Below are 20,638 nucleotides of genomic sequence, written 5' to 3'. Positions count from 1 at the left end.
ACCAATGCCAGCGGCAACGCGTCCCGATGCCCGAGCGCTACTTTTTATTCTCTTCTCTACCTCCACGTCGTGCATCAACGTGATGCTTCAAATCGTTTCCCTAATCTTCTTTCTCCCATCACTTTTTTTTCACACACTGTATTGGCGTCTTATGAGGAATAAAGTTTATTTATCTCTACGTATTTGGATTAAAGTCATTAGCATCCGCTACTCGAACAATGTATATCAGAATATGTATATAATATGAAAGAAGAAAATGAAAACCATAGATTAATAATTAATTTTGTTTTCTGAATTTTTGAATTTGCTCTCGCTATGTTGCATTTCTTTCAACTCGTATTAATTCGGCTTTTTATTGTGAGATAATTTCAAAAGGACAATAATAATTCCATTTCTTTTTTTCCATTCAGATAATACAGAATGCAATACGTTAATTTTCGATAGAAAATAAATCTCTTCTCTTTCATCTCACAATTGCAAAAATGGAAACGCGACTGCTGCAGAATCATTGTTATGGGATTTGTATGTGCTGCTTCGTAGCGCAGTCGATCGAGCCGCGTTTCACAGCCGCTTCTAATAATAATCGATGTCTACGCCGCTCCAGGGATTTCTCTACGGATCCAAATCGATACCATGACGACCGCACAGCCGTGTTGTACCGACTACAATCCCTCCGCTACTTATCAGCCATGACGTCCCGTTACACGCGCCTTCTAGATTGGGAACGACGACGATGAGGTCTATTTGCGTATCAAGTCTGTTATAATGTAGCAGTGCTGCAATTCGGTTAATGCGATGTGAAGGGTTAATCATTATGTTAATATTGCCATTATATCCGATAAATTTGGTATCTGAAATTTTATCAGTTACAATTTTTAAAAATTTATAAAAAAAAAAACAAATTTTTTTTTGGTGTAAGAACACCTTTAATCTAATGAAGAGGTTTGCGATAAAACGAGATCGGCGAGAAGAGAGCATTCTGTCTCGATTATCGGTCTTAAATATCTATCTTCAGATTTATCACCGATGCGATTAAAAAGAGCGAAAAAGGTGTGCAATTTCCTTCTTTAATCGATGAAGCGCAAAAACGTAAAGTTCGAGTTACAATTAAGATATAAACTGCGAATCAAGCGGAAGGGAAGAAAAGGAATTTTCTCGTTAAAGTGGCAAATGCTGTAAATGATACCGAGGAACGCAGTCAAAGGCTACAGGTACTCTTGGCATCGTATCTTTGGCAAATATTTGCCGTATATATATATATATATATATATATATATATATTTCATCGCATATATATGTGTGTGTATACACATAGCAATAAATGCACGCATACACGGAAACCCTTTTTCGACAACAGGTTCGTTATAATTATATCATTGTTAGTCAAGATAATCTGCAATGACGCGAGTGCCGAGCAATCGATTATCCCACCTGCAAAGGACTCTTTCGACACACAGGACGATGATATATGCAAAAGGGAAGCGACGGTAAAGAGATATTCGGATGACACTTCTAATGAGAAATATGACAAGGATGTGAATTTGCAAGCTATGTTCAATGATCCTGAACAAAAAAGCCACAAGTCTTTAGTACAAAAGCTAACGGACGAGGTTCTCAAATCGCCGCAATTACAACGCAGTATAAAGAAATTAATAAATTTAAGCAATCCTCAATATAATTATTCTAACGCGATGAAAGATTCATTGCTAAATCAGAAAAAGATGACTAGTGTATCCAAATCAACAGTAAGTTCTAAAAAATTAAACAAATTGTTAAGTCATGAAGCAAAAAGTAAGAAAGAGAGAAATAAAGACAGACATAAAGTAAGCCGACATAAAAAGCATCCTCCGTTATACAGGCGGAATCATACAAAGGTAGATAAATTCATTCTTGTTATATATATATATATATATATATATATATACTTTTTTTAAATAATAAATAATTATAATTAAATTAAGATTTATATATATATAAATTAGTAGTAGAAAAATTACTAAATATAACGAATTATATATATATCCGTCTATATCCAAATTTAAGTAGATCAGAATTATATATATATAATTTTTTTTAATAATAAATAATTATAATTAAACTAAGATTTATATATATATATATATATATATATATATATATATATATACATATTAAAACTAAATTTTATAACAAAAAATTATTTCCATTATCTTTTAAAAAAACAACATTGCAAATTGTTTAATTTCAAAGCGGCCATATCGGAAAATCGGCGAGTTATCGAACGAAAACATGATTAACCGTTTAACACAAAGAATCACGAAGGATCCTAAAAAAAGGGATTCTGGTGAAATCAAATATTCCAAATATTATAACGATGATAATGCTGAGACAATTGAGATGCAATTAAAACAGGACAAAGCAAAAATTGAAAGTGACAGAATTCTAAGACAAATCTCAAACAGTTCTGCCTTCAACAACAATCCATTCGATAAACCTTATGACAAGAATTTCATTTACGACGATGAATTAAAACCTTGGGAGAGCAGTCGTTCTATGGCTGCTCAATCTGAAAAGGATAACGCTATCGACACCCCTACGTATTTGCCAATATTAACCGACGAGGAAATTAACCCGGAAAAACTGTACTATATTCCTAGAGTAACTCAAAAAGATTTGACGTTTAATCTGCTTCAAGTATCAAATATCGATCATAATAAAAAAAACGTATATGTCAGCAGAGTAGAATCTCCCACCGAGAATTTTACCAATTCCAATCTTGACCTAGAGCTGGGACTTACTACCAGTGCGAATATTATGCTTGATCCGCAAATTAAAGCCGAAGAAATTCCTCGCAAAAGACTACAGTATCAGAAGAAATTGGGTGTCTCCCGTCTGTATTCAAATTTAAGTAGATCAGAAACGATTCGGCCTGATGAAGTTCAACTGCTTTATCCCAATGCGATAGAATCTTGGATAAATGCACCGCATATCCTTCGTAAAGTTCCTAACACTTCAAACATATATGTCGCTGAAAAAGATGCTAGACCAGCGATAGCGTCTGTATTTAATGAGCATATTTACTCTGTTGTTCCCACAAAACATAAGCCTCTGCATAAAATTAACGATAACACTTTAATTCTTTCTCAATCAATGGCTAATCAACCGGTTGAACATATTTTGATTTCCGATCGAGAAAAAAATGGCGAACAAAGTGGACACAAGGATAGTCAAAGACAATTAATGATTAAAGAAGATCGTAAAGCGAAACAAGAAGCGGCTCAAAGTTTTCGATACAAGAATAATGATAATGAAAAATCTGCAAATACCAAGATGCACGATAATCATGCATCTGCAGTTGCGGCGAAAACGATGGAAGGAATTCGACACGCGAATATGCCTGCGACGTTAAATGAGACCGAAGAAGTCGCTAATCAGATACTAGAGAAGATTATCGACGAATTGGAGGAAATTAAATCAGATCGAGCAACTGAAAATGAGCAAATAGAAGGTTATTATATAATTAAAATTGACTTGAACATATAAAACTTAAGTTTAATGTTTCACTAACAAACTATTCAATCTAATACTAAACATTAATAAATTGCTTTCTTCTAGAATTTTAATTTCCATTTGAACTAGAGATATTTTTTAATAATTATTAGCAAGTGATAGCTTTATGCGAAACTTTTTTCAAGAAATAATCAGCTTTAAAATTTGCAAATCACATTCCATTAAAATTATAACTAAATTTTAAAAAACTTGCGTTCTGATTTTAAGTTTTATCTAGCAAAGTAATTTAGAAAATTTATTGCTTAAAAAATGGTTTAAATTAAGGTGATCCCGGATCTCTGTTTTACCGATTTTTTAAAAATAAACTTTACTTTTTTTTGGCTATGTAGAATAAAAAATCTTTTTCTGTAATTAAAGTACATATGCTAATACAGAATAGATGATCGATTTTAAAGGATTTTTCATTCCACGCAGCCAAAAAAAAAGAATTTTATGAAAAATAGAAGGTAAAACAGGCACTGATCTTTTACACAGCCAAAAAAAAAGTATAATCTATTTAAAAGAAATCGGTAAAACAGACTTCGGGATCATCGTAGCGGTGGGGTATTTGATTAATAGGTGAACTTTATTTGAAACAGGCTTACCTTGCAAGATATCGGGATCGTGGGTGACTACGCAGGGCGGAGTGCAAATCGATATGAAAGTTACGAATCACACAATAAACGTGACACTCGCGAGATTGTCGCCTTCGCTCACTTATCAGGGTTTTCTGGATCTCACCTGGAATCTGACCGGATGCATACCGTTTGCTTCGAATGAACCGTTTTCCTTGCGTGCCGTTAACAATCGCACGAAATCTCTAGCAGTGTTTATAGGTACTATTTATGGTCAAATGAAGAAATTTTTTAAACAAATATTGTACACGAAAAACTAGTAAAAAATTTTAAAAAATATATGCGACGATACATGCAGGTACGTGCAGGATATGTCAAGGTATCGATACGATAGCGGGTGTTTGGTCAATCGCTCACAGCCCGCAAAATTGCCAAGATTTTCAGATAGCTACAAATATTTACAACGACATATTTCACCGGACTAAACTGTCGTCAAAGATGAAAAGGAAACATCGAAAGATCATGCGACTGCTTAAAAAGACTCATACGGATAACGCAATGACAATGATGAAGCCTTCGACGAACAGTACGGTACAGCAAAATAGCACATTGCAATAAAATATAGAAAAAAGGATATAAATAAACCAAGCTTGTAAAATGAATAGAATAATAATAGAATGAGATGTGGATAAACCAAAAAATTCACACACATTGCTAAAAGTAGTCTTTCATATTGTACTAGCGATAATTTGTGTAAGTTTCTGAAACACAAACTTCTTTGAAAATTTTTTTTTGAAAATTAATCATTTTGTATCCACATAATCTGTTGCATTAGAAAATATATTATGTATAAGATGACTTTAAATAAATTTTTACATATCTTCACTACTTATTTGACATTGAAACATTTTTCTTATTCAAAACATTGATCTCTCGACGTTAATTCAACACGAGTTACTCACATAACAACCGTTTGCCACATCACTATTGTCTATCACAAGCGATTTTCCTTAACTTCCGATAAACATTGGCGAATGGCACCAAAACCCGACACAATAATCTGCAATATATTTAGATTAAATAATTCAAAGTATTAAATTATAGTTCGCAACAAAATTATTTATTTGTACATGTTACCTTCAGCACACCAATTTGTTTATTTCGATTATCCGTAATCGGCAATGATATATTTCTGCGGTCATCGTGGACTGCATATTTTTTTATATTTAAAATCGCATAACTAGAAGAAATCAGTTAAACGTTAAATATTACAGATTGTACACAATAAAATTAAAGATACTTGTTGCATTAAAAAAAAATGAATGTACGACCATTTCTATTGCTCTTACAACATATGTATACATTTCCAATAATGTAAATTTTAAATAAAATCACCGCACACTCACCCGATCTCATCGCACTCTTTAACTTCGGTTTCCTCGGGTAGCGGTTCGCTAATTACAACAAACTGAATGTTTGGACTTATAGATTCGCTCAACATGGCACGTAAATTGTTTCTTTCTAAGGGATGCGTCTCTTCGTCGATCCAAAATTCTAAAATTGGTAGTGTTTGGATTGCGATGTTTTAAAATGCGATAATTCTCTTATTCACAATTAATCTCGACAATAATGGTACGCGAGAATAATTGAAATACGCATTTCCTTCATTAATTAAAAACATGTACTTTTATACATAAATATAATGAATTTACTTCTTCTAAAATTGTAGACCATCTCTTGATTAGCGGTTTTTGGTTTTTCTATAGAAATAGTCTCCATATTTTCGCCGAAATGCCCGAGAAAGCAATATTCCATGTAAAGCAAATGTATCTCGTCATCTTGCATAACAAAACTTTCCTCCAAAAATTGCATGCTTACTATTTCTATGGTTATCGTGTCCTTTTGAACTTGCTGAAAAGAATACACGTTTAATTATATCACATATACACAATGACAAAATTATATTTGTAAACCGATGTATTTTCAAGTCCTCTTAGGTACATTTTTCCATTAAAAACGTACTAGTATACAATGTTAATAAATTGATTATTTTATTGCCTAAGATCTCTCTCTCTCTCTCTCTCTCTCTCTCTCTCTCTCTCTCTCTCTCTCTCTCTCTCTCTCTCTCTCTCTCTCTCTCTCTCTCTCTCTCTCTCTCTCTCTCTCTCTCTCTCTCTCTCTCTCTCTCTCTCTCTCTCTCTCTCTCTCTCTCTCTCTCTCTCTCTCTCTCTCTCTCTCTCTCTCTCTCTCTCTCTCTCTCTCTCTCTCTCTCTCTCTCTCTCTCTCTCTCTCTCTCTCTCTCTCTCTCTCTCTCTCTCTCTCTCTCTCTCTCTCTCTCTCTCTCTCTCTCTCTCTCTCTCTCTCTCTCTCTCTCTCTCTCTCTCTCTCTCTCTCTCTCTCTCTCTCTCTCTCTCTCTCTCTCTCTCTCTCTCTCTCTCTCTCTCTCTCTCTCTCTCTCTCTCTCTCTCTCTCTCTCTCTCTCTCTCTCTCTCTCTCTCTCTCTCTCTCTCTCTCTCTCTCTCTCTCTCTCTCTCTCTCTCTCTCTCTCTCTCTCTCTCTCTCTCTCTCTCTCTCTCTCTCTCTCTCTCTCTCTCTCTCTCTCTCTCTCTCTCTCTCTCTCTCTCTCTCTCTCTCTCTCTCTCTCTCTCTCTCTCTCTCTCTCTCTCTCTCTCTCTCTCTCTCTCTCTCTCTCTCTCTCTCTCTCTCTCTCTCTCTCTCTCTCTCTCTCTCTCTCTCTCTCTCTCTCTCTCTCTCTCTCTCTCTCTCTCTCTCTCTCTCTCTCTCTCTCTCTCTCTCTCTCTCTCTCTCCTCTCCCCTCTCTTTCTCTCTCTCTTCCCTCTCCCTCTCTTCCCCTCCTCCCTCTCTCTCTTTCTCTCTCTCCCCCCTCCCTTCCCCCCTCTCTCCCCCTCCCCCTCTTTTTCTCTCCCTCTCTCTCTCTCTCTCTCCTTCCCTCCCTCCCTCCCTTCTTTCCTCCCTTCCTCTTTCCCTCCCTCCCTCCCTCCCTTCCTCCCTCCCTCCCTCCCTCCCTCCCTCCCTCCCTCCCTCCCTCCCTCTCTCTCTCTCTCTCTCTCCACAATTAATACAAACGATATATTTTTCCCGTTAAATAAGGACAATCTGTTCTCAAAGATACGCGATTCCATCTTATTTCAGAATATTAAATGTTATAACATTTTTAATTTAGTTGGAATTTGTTTTAATAAAATAAAGTCTAAAAAAGTTTTAAAAAAATAGTGAGAAAGATGAGTAAAATGGGCCAATTTTGGCCCCCGAAACGCCAAAAACGGTATGTTTTTTTTGTAGTTTTTGAGCTGCTGAATCTGGTTCTAATCTTTAAAAATTTTTTATTTGTTGGAAAAGTATTAAGATCAGCATATGAAGCTGTTAAACATATAAGAAGCTATTATGAAAATGGTATGTTAATGAAACTGTAAAACTATAGTGAATTAAACAATGTTAAGTGAAAATCGACTAATACAACACAAATTAATAAATGAAGAAGGCCTTATTTGGTCAAAGCGGATCTTGGTGCTTAAAAATATCTTTTTGCGTGAATCTTACAGTTTCCAGTATTTTTACTACAATAGTTTATAGTATTTTACCACTGTAAGATTGTAGTATTTTTATTACAATAGTAAAATACTTTTAATAAACAGAAATCTATTATACATAGAAGAATATATGTGTAAAAAGAGAAAGTTGAAAGGTGTAATAAACAACAGTGCTCTCAGGTGCTGTAGTCAAGATTTAAAATGGTTTCCATTGATAATGCCTCTGTTTTCAGATATTAATTTTTACTAGCAGGAAAACACAAATTAATACGTAAAGCTCAACAATAATAATTTACAGCATTAGACATTCAACAGCTTTATATGCTGATCTTAATACTTTCCCGACAAATTAAAATTTTTTAAAGATCAGAATCAGATTCAGCAGCTCAAAAACTACAAAAGAACATACCGTTTTTACTTGCTGCTCCGGGGCCCAAAATCGGCCCATCCTCCTTTAAATATTTTTAGAAATCTGAAATTTATAATTCATTAGAGCAATTAAATTCTCTGCATTAAGTAGCCAGACAACAAAGCACATTTGCTAGCTTTATTGCACAAAATTTCTATTTTTAATCCAACTCTCTTCTTGAGGAATATTTCAAGTATGACTAATAGGAGCTGTCTCGTGCACAAGTAGAAGTGTCACGTTGGTAACCCTGCGTCTCCACACTTAATGATTTAGCTCCTGTAAGCATTTTTAGGCGGCTAGTTCAGTATCGAGCAACGCTACTTTCAATGGCGTATAAAAATGCAGATAATCAATTACTAATTGTACTGACAAAAATTAGACTTCTCTGCTTGTACCACTCCCAATTTTTCTCCGAGAGAACCTCGCCAATGTCGCGAATCGTGCTGCTTGATCCTTCGAACAATGAAACACCCTGAATACATCCGGAATCTCGATAATATTCGGACAATATGCTTTTCGTCGTCTCTCTTATAATCGCGAGAGCTTTTCGTAAAAATGCTAAACGTGTCTTACATTCGCGAGTAGAGACCTAAACTCCTTTACACTCGATGAATCTCTTGCAGTGTCGTTTTCTGTTTCCGTGATACTGTCATCCGCTTCAAAACCTAATCTAATTGAAACCGATTATACAACTTTTATAAAATGCTGTTTGTGAGGATACTTTCTTTTATAGTAATGTCATATTTTGAAAAATTATGAAAAAAGAAACAAAAATAAGTTTAAATTTCGTAAATAAATTGCACAAGAAGGTACAATAAGATAGAAAAAGGGGTCTCACCTTTTTATCGAAACAATTCCATTCTCGTCTTCGGACGCTTTAGTCGTGTCGTTAACGGGCGAAAAAAATCCTTCATCTGAATTGTAAAAATTCTCATCCTCCGAGTTTTCAATTTTATTTTCAAAATCTATGATTTTAAGTGATATTTATTTTTCAACATAAAAATTCTTTCAATAGAATTAAACCTCAAATTTCGTTCAAACCGAAATCAATCAGACAAACTGTGACTGCAAAATTACTTGAATCCAAGGTCGATTGAACGTGCTGATCGTTCGAGTCTTCGGGAACCGGAGTCTCCTTTTCATCCAAAACCCTGGGCGCCGTCACATCCTTTTCCACGGACGGCACGAGACTATTCTGTCGCGAAGCGATACCACATTGTTTCTTGAAGGCTTTGACCATGTCGACGTTGCAGCTCAATCGCACCCAGAGCGACAGCTGGCCAAAATTAACGCCGAAGAAGCAAGAAATGACGCTGTTCACAGGTACAATGTAATGCAATTTGTTCTGCGGATAATCCAGGATGTCTTTGATGGAGACTTTCGCCCGGGCGAGGGTGCAGGTGGTATCGTTGGGACGAACGATGTTCACCCTGAAGACCAGATATTCCGACAGCACGTTCTTAAAAAACGAGAAGAGGTTCGCTATACGGTACACGGAGGACGAGTTGAAGACGAGATTGGGGCACTTCATTCGTGGCGTGTAGGCCGTCTTTTCGTCCCAGATGTCCCAACTTATGTAAATGTGCAGATTACATATGTCTTCTTCTTCTGGGATTTTTGCGATCTGATGATCTCAACAAGTGCAACAAAATAATTTTTTTTAGTTAGACAATAAATTACGAAATATACGAGATACATTGGATAAAAAAAAGTAGGTTTTTTAATCATTTTAACGCAATAACGTAAAAATAAAATAAATGTCAAGTTAATTATAAGAAAAATAAAATTACACAATTTTATTTTGTGTGTATTACACATAACATTCTCTCTCTCTCGCGCGCTCCTCCCTCCCTCTCTTTCTATTGCGTCACTTCAACTGCGATACTAACCGACGTGAAAAGTTGCAATCGCGAGATATGGATTTCGATGAGGCCTTGCCTGTCTGTTATTAATAGAGGAAAGGACTCCATTGGATACACTGGCATGCTATCGTTCAGACATTCCTGCCTGCAGGGTAATTTCTGCTTCTCTTGCGAGTTCTTTGCTCTTCGCAAGTGGCACGTTAAATTACATCTAGGAGAGCGCGGCGATTTCGGTCTTTTCAACATTCTCGCGGCTTTTTCCGCCTAAATAAAAAAGATTAGCGTTATACTAAAATTCAACGTTTCATCGGAGATACTGCACATATTGCGCTTACACAAAAGTTATTACTGTTATCGCGGTACGCGAATGACTTTTTGCACTTCTCATAAATCGTGGAAAGGAAAGTAGCGTCGATCGTGTCTTTTGTCGACGAACCGATATCTCTCGTGGAAATGGTTGCAGATTTTCCTTCGTACGCGACATTCGTGCTATCGTCGGTGTAAACGGCAGTTGATCGAGACGTACAGCTCGTGCAATAACAATAATCGGATTCTAAAGTCGTGCAACAGTTATTGGAATTTTTGCAAGTGCAATCGCTTGTCTTTGTACCTTTGTGAAAATACTCGTCCGTTTCGCAATTTTTGTCGGAATTTGTATCTGCGCTAGGGTCAATTTGTTTAACATCATGAGTAGTCATTGTAGTAAGATTGTTATTATTCATGTCAATTGGTGGATTCTCGATCGTGAAAACTTGATTCGGGCTTGTTCTCTCGTTGATATTATTAAACGATATATATTCTTGCCAAACGTCGATTAGAATCAAAAAGATCTGACCTAACGTTATGTTCGGATTCTCCAAAACGGCGAGTTTCTTTCGCAAACTCTTCTGCACAGATTTTGATTCATCACGAAATGTTCGAGAAGATATTTCTCCGTCGCTGTAATAGATACTTATGATATAATGTACAATGATATTCTAATCCTTTACATTCTTTTGCGTAACATTAAAAAAATATAAAATTAAAATGTTAAAAATAAACAAAAAATAAATAAACATAATTTAATAAGTAATCATAAAGAAATATGGCGAGATATAAATAGAAATAGTACAATGTATTATTATATTTTTTTTAAATAGTTAGAATATATAAAATATCTTATTAAAATATCAAGAAACTGTTTCGTATTTCTACAAAAAACACATGAAGTTTTTATAATACATCAAACTATAATTGACATTTGCGACACAAATAGTATAAAATATAAACGTTAATTATAGTTACAAATCAAGAAAATATTTTTAATTAGAAATAAACACACATACTTGCACGCAACATACACACATGCAAGCGCGCGATTAACATGATGCATCACATTTCATTTTCCCTGCACTACACGTTTTTGTACTCTTGAACAATAAATGCTATATTTATTATACTTACGCTTGAATTGAAAAAAATGTATTTGATATTACAAGTTTGTATTGTGTGCACAAAATAATTATATAGTATAAAAATTACACTACGTAGAACTGATAATGCTAAATGACAGAGTTTCTGTCAATAATTCGAATCGCCAAACAATAGCTTTTCAAGAGATACGACTTGCCTGTGTCTCTGAGCCATGTCCAAGATGCCCGTGTATTCTTCCTTCGAAGCGACCCTCGATGCATCCAGGGGCATATTAATCTGCGCCTGATCCAGCAGCTTCAGTATTTTCTCTCGGGATAAAACATTCGCGCCGTTTGTTTCCTCATTCGTCTTCCATTCCTTTAACGGCGATGTCTTCTCTTCCTTTTCTTCCGAAATTGTCATTGTGCTCTGTGTCCTTACATTAGTGATAACCGTTATCGTTTGTATCGATTTATCCACCAATTGATCATTTTCTCGAGTGCTGCCGAGAGCTTTTCCTCGCGTAATTTTGTCGTACATCTCGCAACATTTCTTGCACTGTTCTGGTAGACTGATGGATTGCATATTCGTGGACACGTCTGACGGTGTCCTTATTGTAACTCCGTGCTTTTCATTTTGCTTATGAAAAGTCTGCAAATATCGCAATAGTAAAAATTATGTGTACGGTAATATTAGATAATTTTTAAGATTTCCAAGATATACTAACCGCTAACTGTACCGTCAAGGTGTCTATATTTGCCTGCAAATCTTGAAGTTTTGCAAGCAATTGCTCGTTGGTACTTTTTAACGCTATGATGTTAGCTTGTTCGTTGTTGAATGCAGTCTTTAAGATCTGTTGTTCCTGTGCGTGTTCAGAAAGTTTTCTTCTTAGTTCGATATTTTCCAACTCGACTTGGCCGTATTTTGAAGTGAGTGCAATAAGTTCATTATTGTGTTGCTGCAATATTTTTATTTCGTTCATAAGATCCTTTATCTGCTCGTCCTTCTCGCGTAATGTGAGCTGCGAATTTTTCGCTTTTAACATCTGGTCGTCGATCTCAGCTATACGCGTCCTCTCCGACGTAAGAACAGCCGTGATCTCTTGATTATTTCTAATAACATCACAAATACATTCATATTGGAAACAATTTATGATTCGTATTACGTCTAAATTTAAAAAAAAATATAAAATTTATTACAATTGAAGAAAAATATGTGTTATGTGTGTGTTACACGTTTTGAAAATGTGAAGACAAATCACAAATATACCTCGTGGTTTGTTCAAGAGTAATTTTCAGCTCGTTAATTTCAGTAGTCAACACGGTGTTCTTCTCCTGAGCCGTTATTAATTTATCATTCAGCTGCTTCATCTGTCGCCACACTCGTATATACTCCACGTTCTCCGCCACCTTTTCCTTCTGATTGCAAGTCGAAAGCGCCAGCTCCTTCTCCATCTCCGCTATATGACATGCCATATCTTTCTTCTGCGCCTCCAGTTTCTATACGAACAAAAATTAAACGCGAAAATAATGGCATGTAACATTAATAATGAATAATTGTGGGTTCACGAGATTGCAGTTGTGTTTAAGACAAATCTCGCAATGAAAATCAAGCATACAATACATCTCTTGCTATTTCCGTATTATTATTTTAACCTGCCTACTTAAAATAAACTAGATGGAAAATACCAAATTAAATGTGTACAATTATCTCGAATTGCAAGAAATTTACCTCGATTTTAACAAGATAATTTTGTACGTCGTTGTCATCGTCCGCTGTTGCAACAACACACTGACAGGACGGTATCCTCGCGCGATTATTCTCACTTCGACACGTCCTAGAAAAATGCTGATTTAATATCCATCTTCGCTGCGATGCAAAATGTGTATGTGTTAGTACAATATTAGCGCGCATGACTTACATGAATCCAGAAGACGTTGGTCTGGCGATATTACGACTGCGTGACGATGATCTACCGTTTATCGTGTGACTCAACAACTGATTCCTCATTACAGTAATTTTTTCCTTTAACTGAAACAGCAAAATATATTTTGGAGTAATTTTATCGACAGGAAGCGTTTATTTTATATAAAAATACTGCGTAACATTCACAATGTTTAAAAGTATTAATTTCAAAATTAATCAAATTAATTAATATTAAACTGAGAAATACTTTATAAAATAAATTAAATTATTAGTTAGTAATTTTTATAACTTTATATTATAAATAGAAATTTATTGGAATTACAGAAAAATAATATAAATAAATAATAACGAAATAAAAATACTATCGCTCGAAAAAGTCCCATTATCGTGTTATGATATAAGAAAAAAAAAATCATCACTTTGCGGCAATTTACCTTGGTATTTTCGAGCTCAAGTGCAGCCGTTCTGTTCTTATCGTCAGCAATATCTAATACTAATCCGCACGGTCTTGGAGTACCAGCTAGTCTAATTAGTTTTGTACCGAGCCGTTTGATCTTATCCTCCTGACAGTTTGATAATTTTTTCAGATTATTTGCTTCCTCGAATAAACGTAGATATTTGTCCTCTAGCTGATAACGATCGAGTTTGCACACGAGATGACGCTCTCTGGGATCTACCATAATTAAAATATCATTTATATGCATGTACACACACTTATACATATATTTAGCAAAATAGAAATTAAATTAAGTTACATCTAATATTATAGCACTGTATTAAATGTAATGTATCGCACATTCGCAAATTTATTCATTATAGAAATGTATGATGCAAAGAATTAAATAAAAATAAAATTATGTAATGGTATTATTTTCAATACTAGAAATTTTTATATCACAAATGTAAAAAATGAGGCTACAAATATATCAAAAAGTTAGAAAAGACTATCAAATGTTTTGACGAAAAATTGTCCAATTTAGACTGTATAATAAATATAAATAAATACAAACCTATAGCACTGTTAATCGTGTCCGCGCAAGAGCCTTCCTTCACGGGCACAATATCACGATTTGGATCGTCTGCCATTTTCAATTAAAATTCTGACATCTCTTGCAACCGATGTGACGGTTGTTTAAAACATTGATTAGCACATGGACACTGAAAATTCGACATGCAATAGAATTAGTGCCACTCATTCGTGAAATATATTGATGGCTAGATGAAGAGATAAAAGAATTATAATTTGGAAAAAGTAGCACATGGAAATTTTTGCTTTAAACATTAGGCTGTCGTTCTTGCTTCTTTTTTGTAATCTGCATTATATTTATAATACCGTGTCTCAATTTGATTCTTATTCTTACTAAGAAACAATTATTATTTTTCCAAACATTGTATTCATTTATACAAGTGCGTTAAACGTGTTTTATGATCGATTTTATCGCTGATTCACAAATGAAAGAATTCGAGTAATCGATTCTGTGCTAATTTCGATCTACATTAACTCAAATTAATTCATTACAGAGATGAAGGTAAAAATATAACGTCTCGTTAAATAAAATTATTCCATTTTCGCGAAAGTGCGAGAAAATAATATGCATCATTCGAGAACGATATTGTCCGGAATAGCGATCGTAGTTATCGCTGTTTATCACTTTCGATTCAAGATAAAGGCCGCGCGCTATCTACCAGAGAATTGTGTTTCCACCATTCGTTCATTTCTATTATATGTGAAGGACTCCGAAAGCAAATATGCATAATACATTCATTCTCGCTCGATCTCCATTCTACATGAATCATCTCCGTGTAATATGTAGCGAGAAAAGAGGGAAAGAGTAGGAAGATAAAGGCGCGCTACGTCGAATCAGTCACCACGTCACCGGGTATACGGGACACCGTTGCGAGCGGCACCACGAGACGAGACGCGTATATAGCCGCATCTAGAGGGGAGATCCGACACAACCTGACCTGTCCGTGACCACTGTACCGTACCCTCGCTTTTGACATCGGCGGCGGCGGCGGTGGCGGCGGCAGTGGTGGAGGAGTGTGCGTGCCAGTGGGAAAGGTAAGATGGCGGCGGACGGAGATGCGGTGATTCCGGACCAGGAAAAAGTGCGAATAGTCTCGGATTTTATATTGCACTCGCCGCCGGGCGAGTTCAATGAGGTGTTCAACGACGTGAGGGTCCTGCTGAACAACGACAACCTGTTGAAGGAGGGCGCATCCGGGGCCTTCGCTCAGTACAACAAGGACCAGCTCACGCCTGTTAAGGTACATCATCGTCATCGCACGCGCGATCATCGACGTGCCGCGCGCTGATGTTTTCCCTCGCGGCGAGCCCCCGGAAACGGCACATGCCCTCGCGTGTCCCGAGCGCGTTCGCGTGCTCGCCCTGTGTTTCTCCTAGAGTGTATCGATTCCAGAGGCCCGCGAGGCGCGACTACGGTGACCTTACTTTCTCTCTTTTACCTCGCGTTATCGAAAGCCTGCCGGAATTCGTACAGGTGACGTTGATTTAAAGCGCCGATGCGATAGCGACGATGCCTCCGTGGCGGTTCTCACGCCACCGGCGCGAATAACTCACACTCTGTGCCGGATTCTAGAAATTTTCTCGGCCAAAGTGCCAAGAACATTGCACCAATACCTGGTTCACGATGCTCCTTAATGTATGAAACGACCGCTGTTCTCCCTTTTTTCCGCTTACAATGAAGCGCTACTTTGGTATCTGTACATTTTGGAAACTAGCTCGATTCAGTTAAGGTTAGACATTGCCCTGTCCATAAGCAACATCACAGTGGCTTTGTGTGTAGCTTGTTTCTCTGTATTGAAATTGCTACAATTGCACTTGATCTATTCTCCCTTTTTTGTATTAAATTATGAGTGAACGTGCGGATGTGTGTGTGTGTGTGTGCGTGTAAAATTATGTTTCAGTGCATTCATTAGCATTCAGAAGAATAAGTGTGTAAAATAAAATACTAATATATATAAAAAATTAATGAAAATTTTGAAAACTCACATACAGATTGAGGGAAGCGACCATCCAGCGCTCATAACAGAACACAATGACCTGGGTTCTCAGAGGTTTTACGACGCACGGAGTAAGCAAAGTTTTAAATATGATCATTTGAGGAAGGAGGCGCAAGATTACGAATCCTATGAACCAGACCCTGCAGCGGAACCTTGGAGATCAGCTCTTCAAGAGGAGATAACGAATTATACTCAAAGTCACTACAGACATGGTGCTTGCTCAGTTTTTGGAAAATCCCTTGGAGGTAGTTGCTTTCCAATATTGAATAACTATTTAAATAAATGGATTATAAAATAATATGTATAAATTTTTTTTTTACACAGGAAACATAACGCTAACAGCATGCATAGAAGATCATCAGTTTCAACCTAAAAACTTCTGGAACGGCCGCTGGCGTTCGGTGTGGACCGTAAGTTTTACTCCAAATTCGGGAAACGCCGAATTGAGAGGTAGTCTCAAAGTACAAGTACATTATTACGAAGACGGAAATGTACAACTGGTCAGTAGCAAAGAGGTGAAGGAGAGCCTGTCGATCTCCAATGAGAAGCAAACGGCGAAGGATTTAATACGGTTTGTCGAGGAATCGGAAAATGATTATCAAACGGCAATCTCCGAGAACTATCAAACGATGTCTGACACCACTTTCAAGGCATTGCGAAGGCAATTGCCAGTAATGCGGACAAAAATCGACTGGAACAAAATCGTATCGTACAGTATTGGCAAAGAGCTTAAAAGTCAATAGAAATAGATTTTTTATATAATAATAATAATATTAAAAGAAATAATTAAAAAAAGGAAAAGTGCATTTTGCTGCATGAGTGAAAAGTCTGGAGGTGTGATGTGCATAGGAGCAAACTATAACATTACCGAGTAAACGTTTGATTGGAGATATTTGATTCGTGTACATGCCACTCAAGGTTCCTCTCGACTCTACATTGTAATCTTGTTACAAAAAGCAATAAAAAACAAAGGGAGATCGGCACTTTTGGCGTTGTCAATTATATCAAAAAATTTGTTTGTGATTTTGAAAAAATTATATTATGAAATGAGAGAGAGAGAGAGATATCGTGATTTTTCTTCGTATAATTCTATATAATTTCGACGTAAAATAATGTAACATTGAATGGCTTGGCGCATGTATATATTGTTTCTACAATTATGCTGATTGTAAATTCCCAAGAGTACGCGATGGTGAAACCTTTGTGCAAATCGTGTTGTTTCTTCGTTGAATCATCTTCGTCGAAACGAGATCCATGATATTCGCATTGTGCAGCATAGTGCAAGATACAATCTTTAACTTCGGATGGACATAGGAAACGATAATAACTGTCGAAGTAAAAGATCTATTCTATACTATTTATAATAGGGTAATGGGGATCCTTGCTCTTATGTTAAGTGATTGAACTGAAGTTAAATTCAATGTTTTTTTTTTTTAATAGCTTGAGGGATGGTGAGAGGCAAAATAGCGAAGATAAATTTAAACTATAATCATGTAGTTGCGAAATGACGAGCAGATGGAGGCAGTTTTTCAGCCTGATATTTGACTTGCAACAATTCTTTGCAAACTTTGTCAAAAATAATAACGTCAGTGATATCTTGTAATTGTTTATTTTATGTTTTTACTTGTATAACATATTTTCTTCCGTCTGGAAGAAGTTTATTGCAAATGGGAGGAAAGGGGGGGGGGGAGAAATTAGTACACAACATTATTCATTGAGGTTATTATTTTTTTGATAATCTTGTCGATATACAACTACATCGATCTGCTCTAGCATAATTTATCCGTCATTCGATGGTTCATCCTGACTCGAAGCAAAATAATTTTAATTGTTTTTTATCACTGGATTTTGAATTCATCTTGCTAGAAGTATTAAAGCGTATGATTCGTTGTTTAATTTGATTTTATCAATATGATTGATAAAACGTATCGATACGATTGTGAAATGCAAGTTGAGCCTGTACGAAAAAAAATACTATACGATACAAAAGAAAGTTTTCTCATGGATGTGCCGATGTGCGAATAAAATAGCGAAATTTAAGAATGAATGTCAAAATATAAGGAAGATCTTTAGACTGACTCATTTGTGAATGGAAGACAAATCTCCCGTAACGCTTAAGCCTTAGATCATTTGGAACGACGCGACGACACATCTCGCGCGTAGAAAATTTCGGACGAAAGACCATCTGTTCCGAGCACTCTGCTATTTATCGATACAACACGCTGGGGCCATGGGTGATGTCAAACGCATAATATATCAAATACGAGGACATTAGATGTGTCTATGATTTACCAGCCCGGTACCGAACGCCGTTAAGTGTTCATTACCGCGTTAAATATACAAAGTACGAGAGAAACGAGGAAACATAAACTCTTTAACAGATATTGGTGGGCGAGGCCTACTGTTTTTATCTCACTTTATATTTCATAAAGTATATAAGTCTATTGTACAATACATTTTTGTTAGAGACATGCTTATTGTAAAACAATATACATTTTGACAGAAGTGCATTGTTTTGTAACAAGCATGCCTCTATTATATAATGGATACGTTGCAAAGTTTAATAACTACTTGAATAAAAATAAATGTTAATCATTGCGCAATTTGGTTTCTAAATTGAAATTACACTAGAGTAGTCATTTACAAATGAATTATTCGAGTTTCAGAAGCAGAAGCGTTGAGAAATTTCTTGGTGCTATCGCTTACTACACATTACACAGCCAGACATTGTATGCGAAAAACGGAAACTAACAAAGTACATAATACATTGTACATTGTAGAATGTAGCCTATAGCCTGCTGGAGCCTTAATCTGTTCACTTTATGTTGGGAAATGGGAAATGGGGGATGGAGATCGGGGAATATACTATGTACATATGTTATTTGGATGAATGAATGCGAGGATACGCACCACCATTTGACTTTTAATGCAATAGGATTCGAAACACGTATGTGTAATATTATTCATACTTTGTAAGTTACATCGTAATTCAAGGCATCATCTTCTCAAGCCGCGGATATAAAGTAGCTCTTTCGAGTGAAAGGAAAAAAAAAAAAATACGCAGGATCTTGCTACTTGATACTTAAGGACGGTGAAACAAAAGTACGTACGGAATAAAATATGATAAATTGTCTCCATTAGCATGCGAGGCGCAAAGTTATTCATGTAAATACACATCGCACGTAAGCTACGCGAATCGTTGTTTGTATTACGTATGTAAATTACAAAACGGAGCGTTGAGATGTTTCGAATCTTGTCAAAACTCCACACGACATAGTTGCCTACGATATTGAAAACTAGGTATTACCTACAATCGAATGTATCGTAACATAACAAAGCGCATGTCCTTATGTAAAAATTTAAACACAGAATACATTTATCAGTTAAATTATGTATTATTGAATGTTATCATTGATTAAATAAAGTGATAATAACACTTTATATACTTGGACTCCTAAATATGAAAATTACTCTCTCTTGTGTCAATATATGGTTTGCATTTGTGTTGATTTTCTCGCATTATACGTAAGCATGTGAACAAATTTGCTGTTATTCATATCGTGTTGTATAAAATAAGCAAAAGTGTTGTATAAAATAAGCAAAAGATTTATGGAATCATTTTAAAAGATAATATTTCTAGTATTATAGTATATTACTTTTTACATATGCATGATACTAACACAAAATTATACATAAAAAATATTTAAATGGGATATAAACTGAAACTATATTGATATTTACAAAAGAATGTTTCGAGTCTGTTAAGATTTGGCAAAGTATAAGTATATAATTCTTATACATCAATTTTTCCACGCAATTTCTATATCTAATGAGAATGCATAATCACAGAAAAAGATATCTTTTCACTTTAACTCATTACAAACATCAATGATTGGTGACTGATATTCATGTAGATTAAATCTCGATGGTATTTCAAGTATGATTAGTTTTTTTCCACTGTATCGCTTTATATAATAAATCACAAAATAAAGTAGTTCAAATTAATGTAATGTATATTTTTCTAGTTCAATTTATCTCATACAATAGCAAAAATAGTATGAATAATGGCATTATTATTACGTATGTGTGTGCTTCTATATATGTGCAATCTACTTGTGTAAACAAATATACTACTGTTGTGGAAGGCACTACATGTCACAATCTAAAAAATCGTAAAGAAATAGAGCTCCATACATACCTCTCGACCAAATTATGCCAACAAGTATTATTACATTCAAGCTGTAAACCGACGTAAAAGCCATGTAAGCTGCAAAAGTGGCTGTGAAAAGTAAATATTCAATGATGCAGCGATCACAGATGATGCAAGACGACGGTAGTGTCATCTATCGTAGACGAGAGTACTATTTCCAC

General features: G+C 35.7%; 3 protein-coding genes across 13 annotated transcripts; 2 read left to right on the top strand and 1 right to left on the bottom strand.

Annotated features, from left to right (window-relative positions):
• Positions 1–748: 748 nt before the first annotated feature.
• Positions 749–4,835, top strand: LOC136998652 (uncharacterized). Of its 2 annotated transcripts, XM_067351723.1 has the most exons (5): positions 749–1,211; positions 1,358–1,874; positions 2,230–3,487; positions 4,128–4,364; positions 4,462–4,835. In XM_067351723.1, exons 1-5 carry the CDS (start codon positions 1,180–1,182, stop codon positions 4,719–4,721), a joined length of 2,304 nt encoding a protein of 767 aa, XP_067207824.1. In that variant the 5' UTR covers positions 749–1,179; the 3' UTR covers positions 4,722–4,835. The 2 variants fall into 2 exon arrangements, with proteins under 2 accessions (XP_067207824.1, XP_067207823.1); XM_067351722.1 differs by lacking the exon at positions 749–1,211 and having other exon boundaries at positions 1,278–1,874.
• Positions 4,836–4,925: 90 nt separating this feature from the next.
• LOC105679477 (protein fantom-like) lies at positions 4,926–20,616 on the bottom strand. 10 transcript variants are annotated; one of them, XM_012379535.2, is made up of 17 exons: positions 20,466–20,614; positions 14,254–14,401; positions 13,678–13,916; positions 13,239–13,348; positions 13,049–13,154; positions 12,587–12,816; positions 12,045–12,429; positions 11,535–11,968; positions 10,261–10,864; positions 9,953–10,189; positions 9,141–9,687; positions 8,902–9,028; positions 8,637–8,733; positions 5,816–6,014; positions 5,510–5,657; positions 5,241–5,343; positions 4,926–5,163 (listed from the first exon to the last, which is right to left on the bottom strand). In XM_012379535.2, the coding sequence occupies exons 2-17, from the start codon at positions 14,327–14,329 to the stop codon at positions 5,098–5,100; spliced, it is 3,708 nt and encodes a 1,235-aa protein (XP_012234958.1). In that variant the 5' UTR covers positions 14,330–14,401; positions 20,466–20,614; the 3' UTR covers positions 4,926–5,097. The 10 variants fall into 10 exon arrangements, 9 of the variants coding, with proteins under 9 accessions (XP_012234958.1, XP_067207820.1, XP_067207818.1 ...); XM_067351719.1 differs by lacking the exon at positions 20,466–20,614 and adding an exon at positions 15,885–16,263; XM_067351717.1 differs by lacking the exon at positions 20,466–20,614 and adding an exon at positions 15,099–15,232.
• cpa (F-actin-capping protein subunit alpha) lies at positions 15,311–19,708 on the top strand. The gene is made up of 3 exons (XM_012379534.2): positions 15,311–15,511; positions 16,263–16,512; positions 16,592–19,708. The coding sequence occupies exons 1-3, from the start codon at positions 15,311–15,313 to the stop codon at positions 17,008–17,010; spliced, it is 870 nt and encodes a 289-aa protein (XP_012234957.1). The 3' UTR covers positions 17,011–19,708.
• Positions 20,617–20,638: the final 22 nt, after the last annotated feature.

The sequence above is a fragment of the Linepithema humile genome, chromosome 3 (genome assembly GCF_040581485.1).
Source record: "Linepithema humile isolate Giens D197 chromosome 3, Lhum_UNIL_v1.0, whole genome shotgun sequence".
NCBI classification, from domain to species: Eukaryota; Metazoa; Arthropoda; class Insecta; order Hymenoptera; family Formicidae; genus Linepithema; species Linepithema humile.
This window is presented reverse-complemented; position numbering and strand designations above follow the sequence as displayed.

Bases quoted from the DNA above. Each gene is read 5' to 3' on its own strand.
- LOC136998652 (XM_067351722.1), top strand. From the start codon at position 1,296: ATGTGTGTGTATACACATAGCAATAAATGCACGCATACACGGAAACCC. The intron at 1,875-2,229 runs GTAGATAAATTC...TTAATTTCAAAG, and splicing joins ACAGGCGGAATCATACAAAG to CGGCCATATCGGAAAATCGG. The intron at 4,365-4,461 runs GTACTATTTATG...CGATACATGCAG, and splicing joins ATCTCTAGCAGTGTTTATAG to GTACGTGCAGGATATGTCAA.
- LOC105679477 (XM_012379535.2), bottom strand. From the start codon at position 14,329: ATGGCAGACGATCCAAATCGTGATATTGTGCCCGTGAAGGAAGGCTCT. The intron at 13,917-14,253 runs GTTTGTATTTAT...TAATTATGGTAG, and splicing joins CACGATTAACAGTGCTATAG to ATCCCAGAGAGCGTCATCTC. The intron at 12,817-13,048 runs GTAAATTTCTTG...TTGTTCGTATAG, and splicing joins ATTATCTTGTTAAAATCGAG to AAACTGGAGGCGCAGAAGAA.
- cpa (XM_012379534.2), top strand. From the start codon at position 15,311: ATGGCGGCGGACGGAGATGCGGTGATTCCGGACCAGGAAAAAGTGCGA. The intron at 15,512-16,262 runs GTACATCATCGT...ACTCACATACAG, and splicing joins ACCAGCTCACGCCTGTTAAG to ATTGAGGGAAGCGACCATCC. The intron at 16,513-16,591 runs GTAGTTGCTTTC...TTTTTTACACAG, and splicing joins TTTTGGAAAATCCCTTGGAG to GAAACATAACGCTAACAGCA.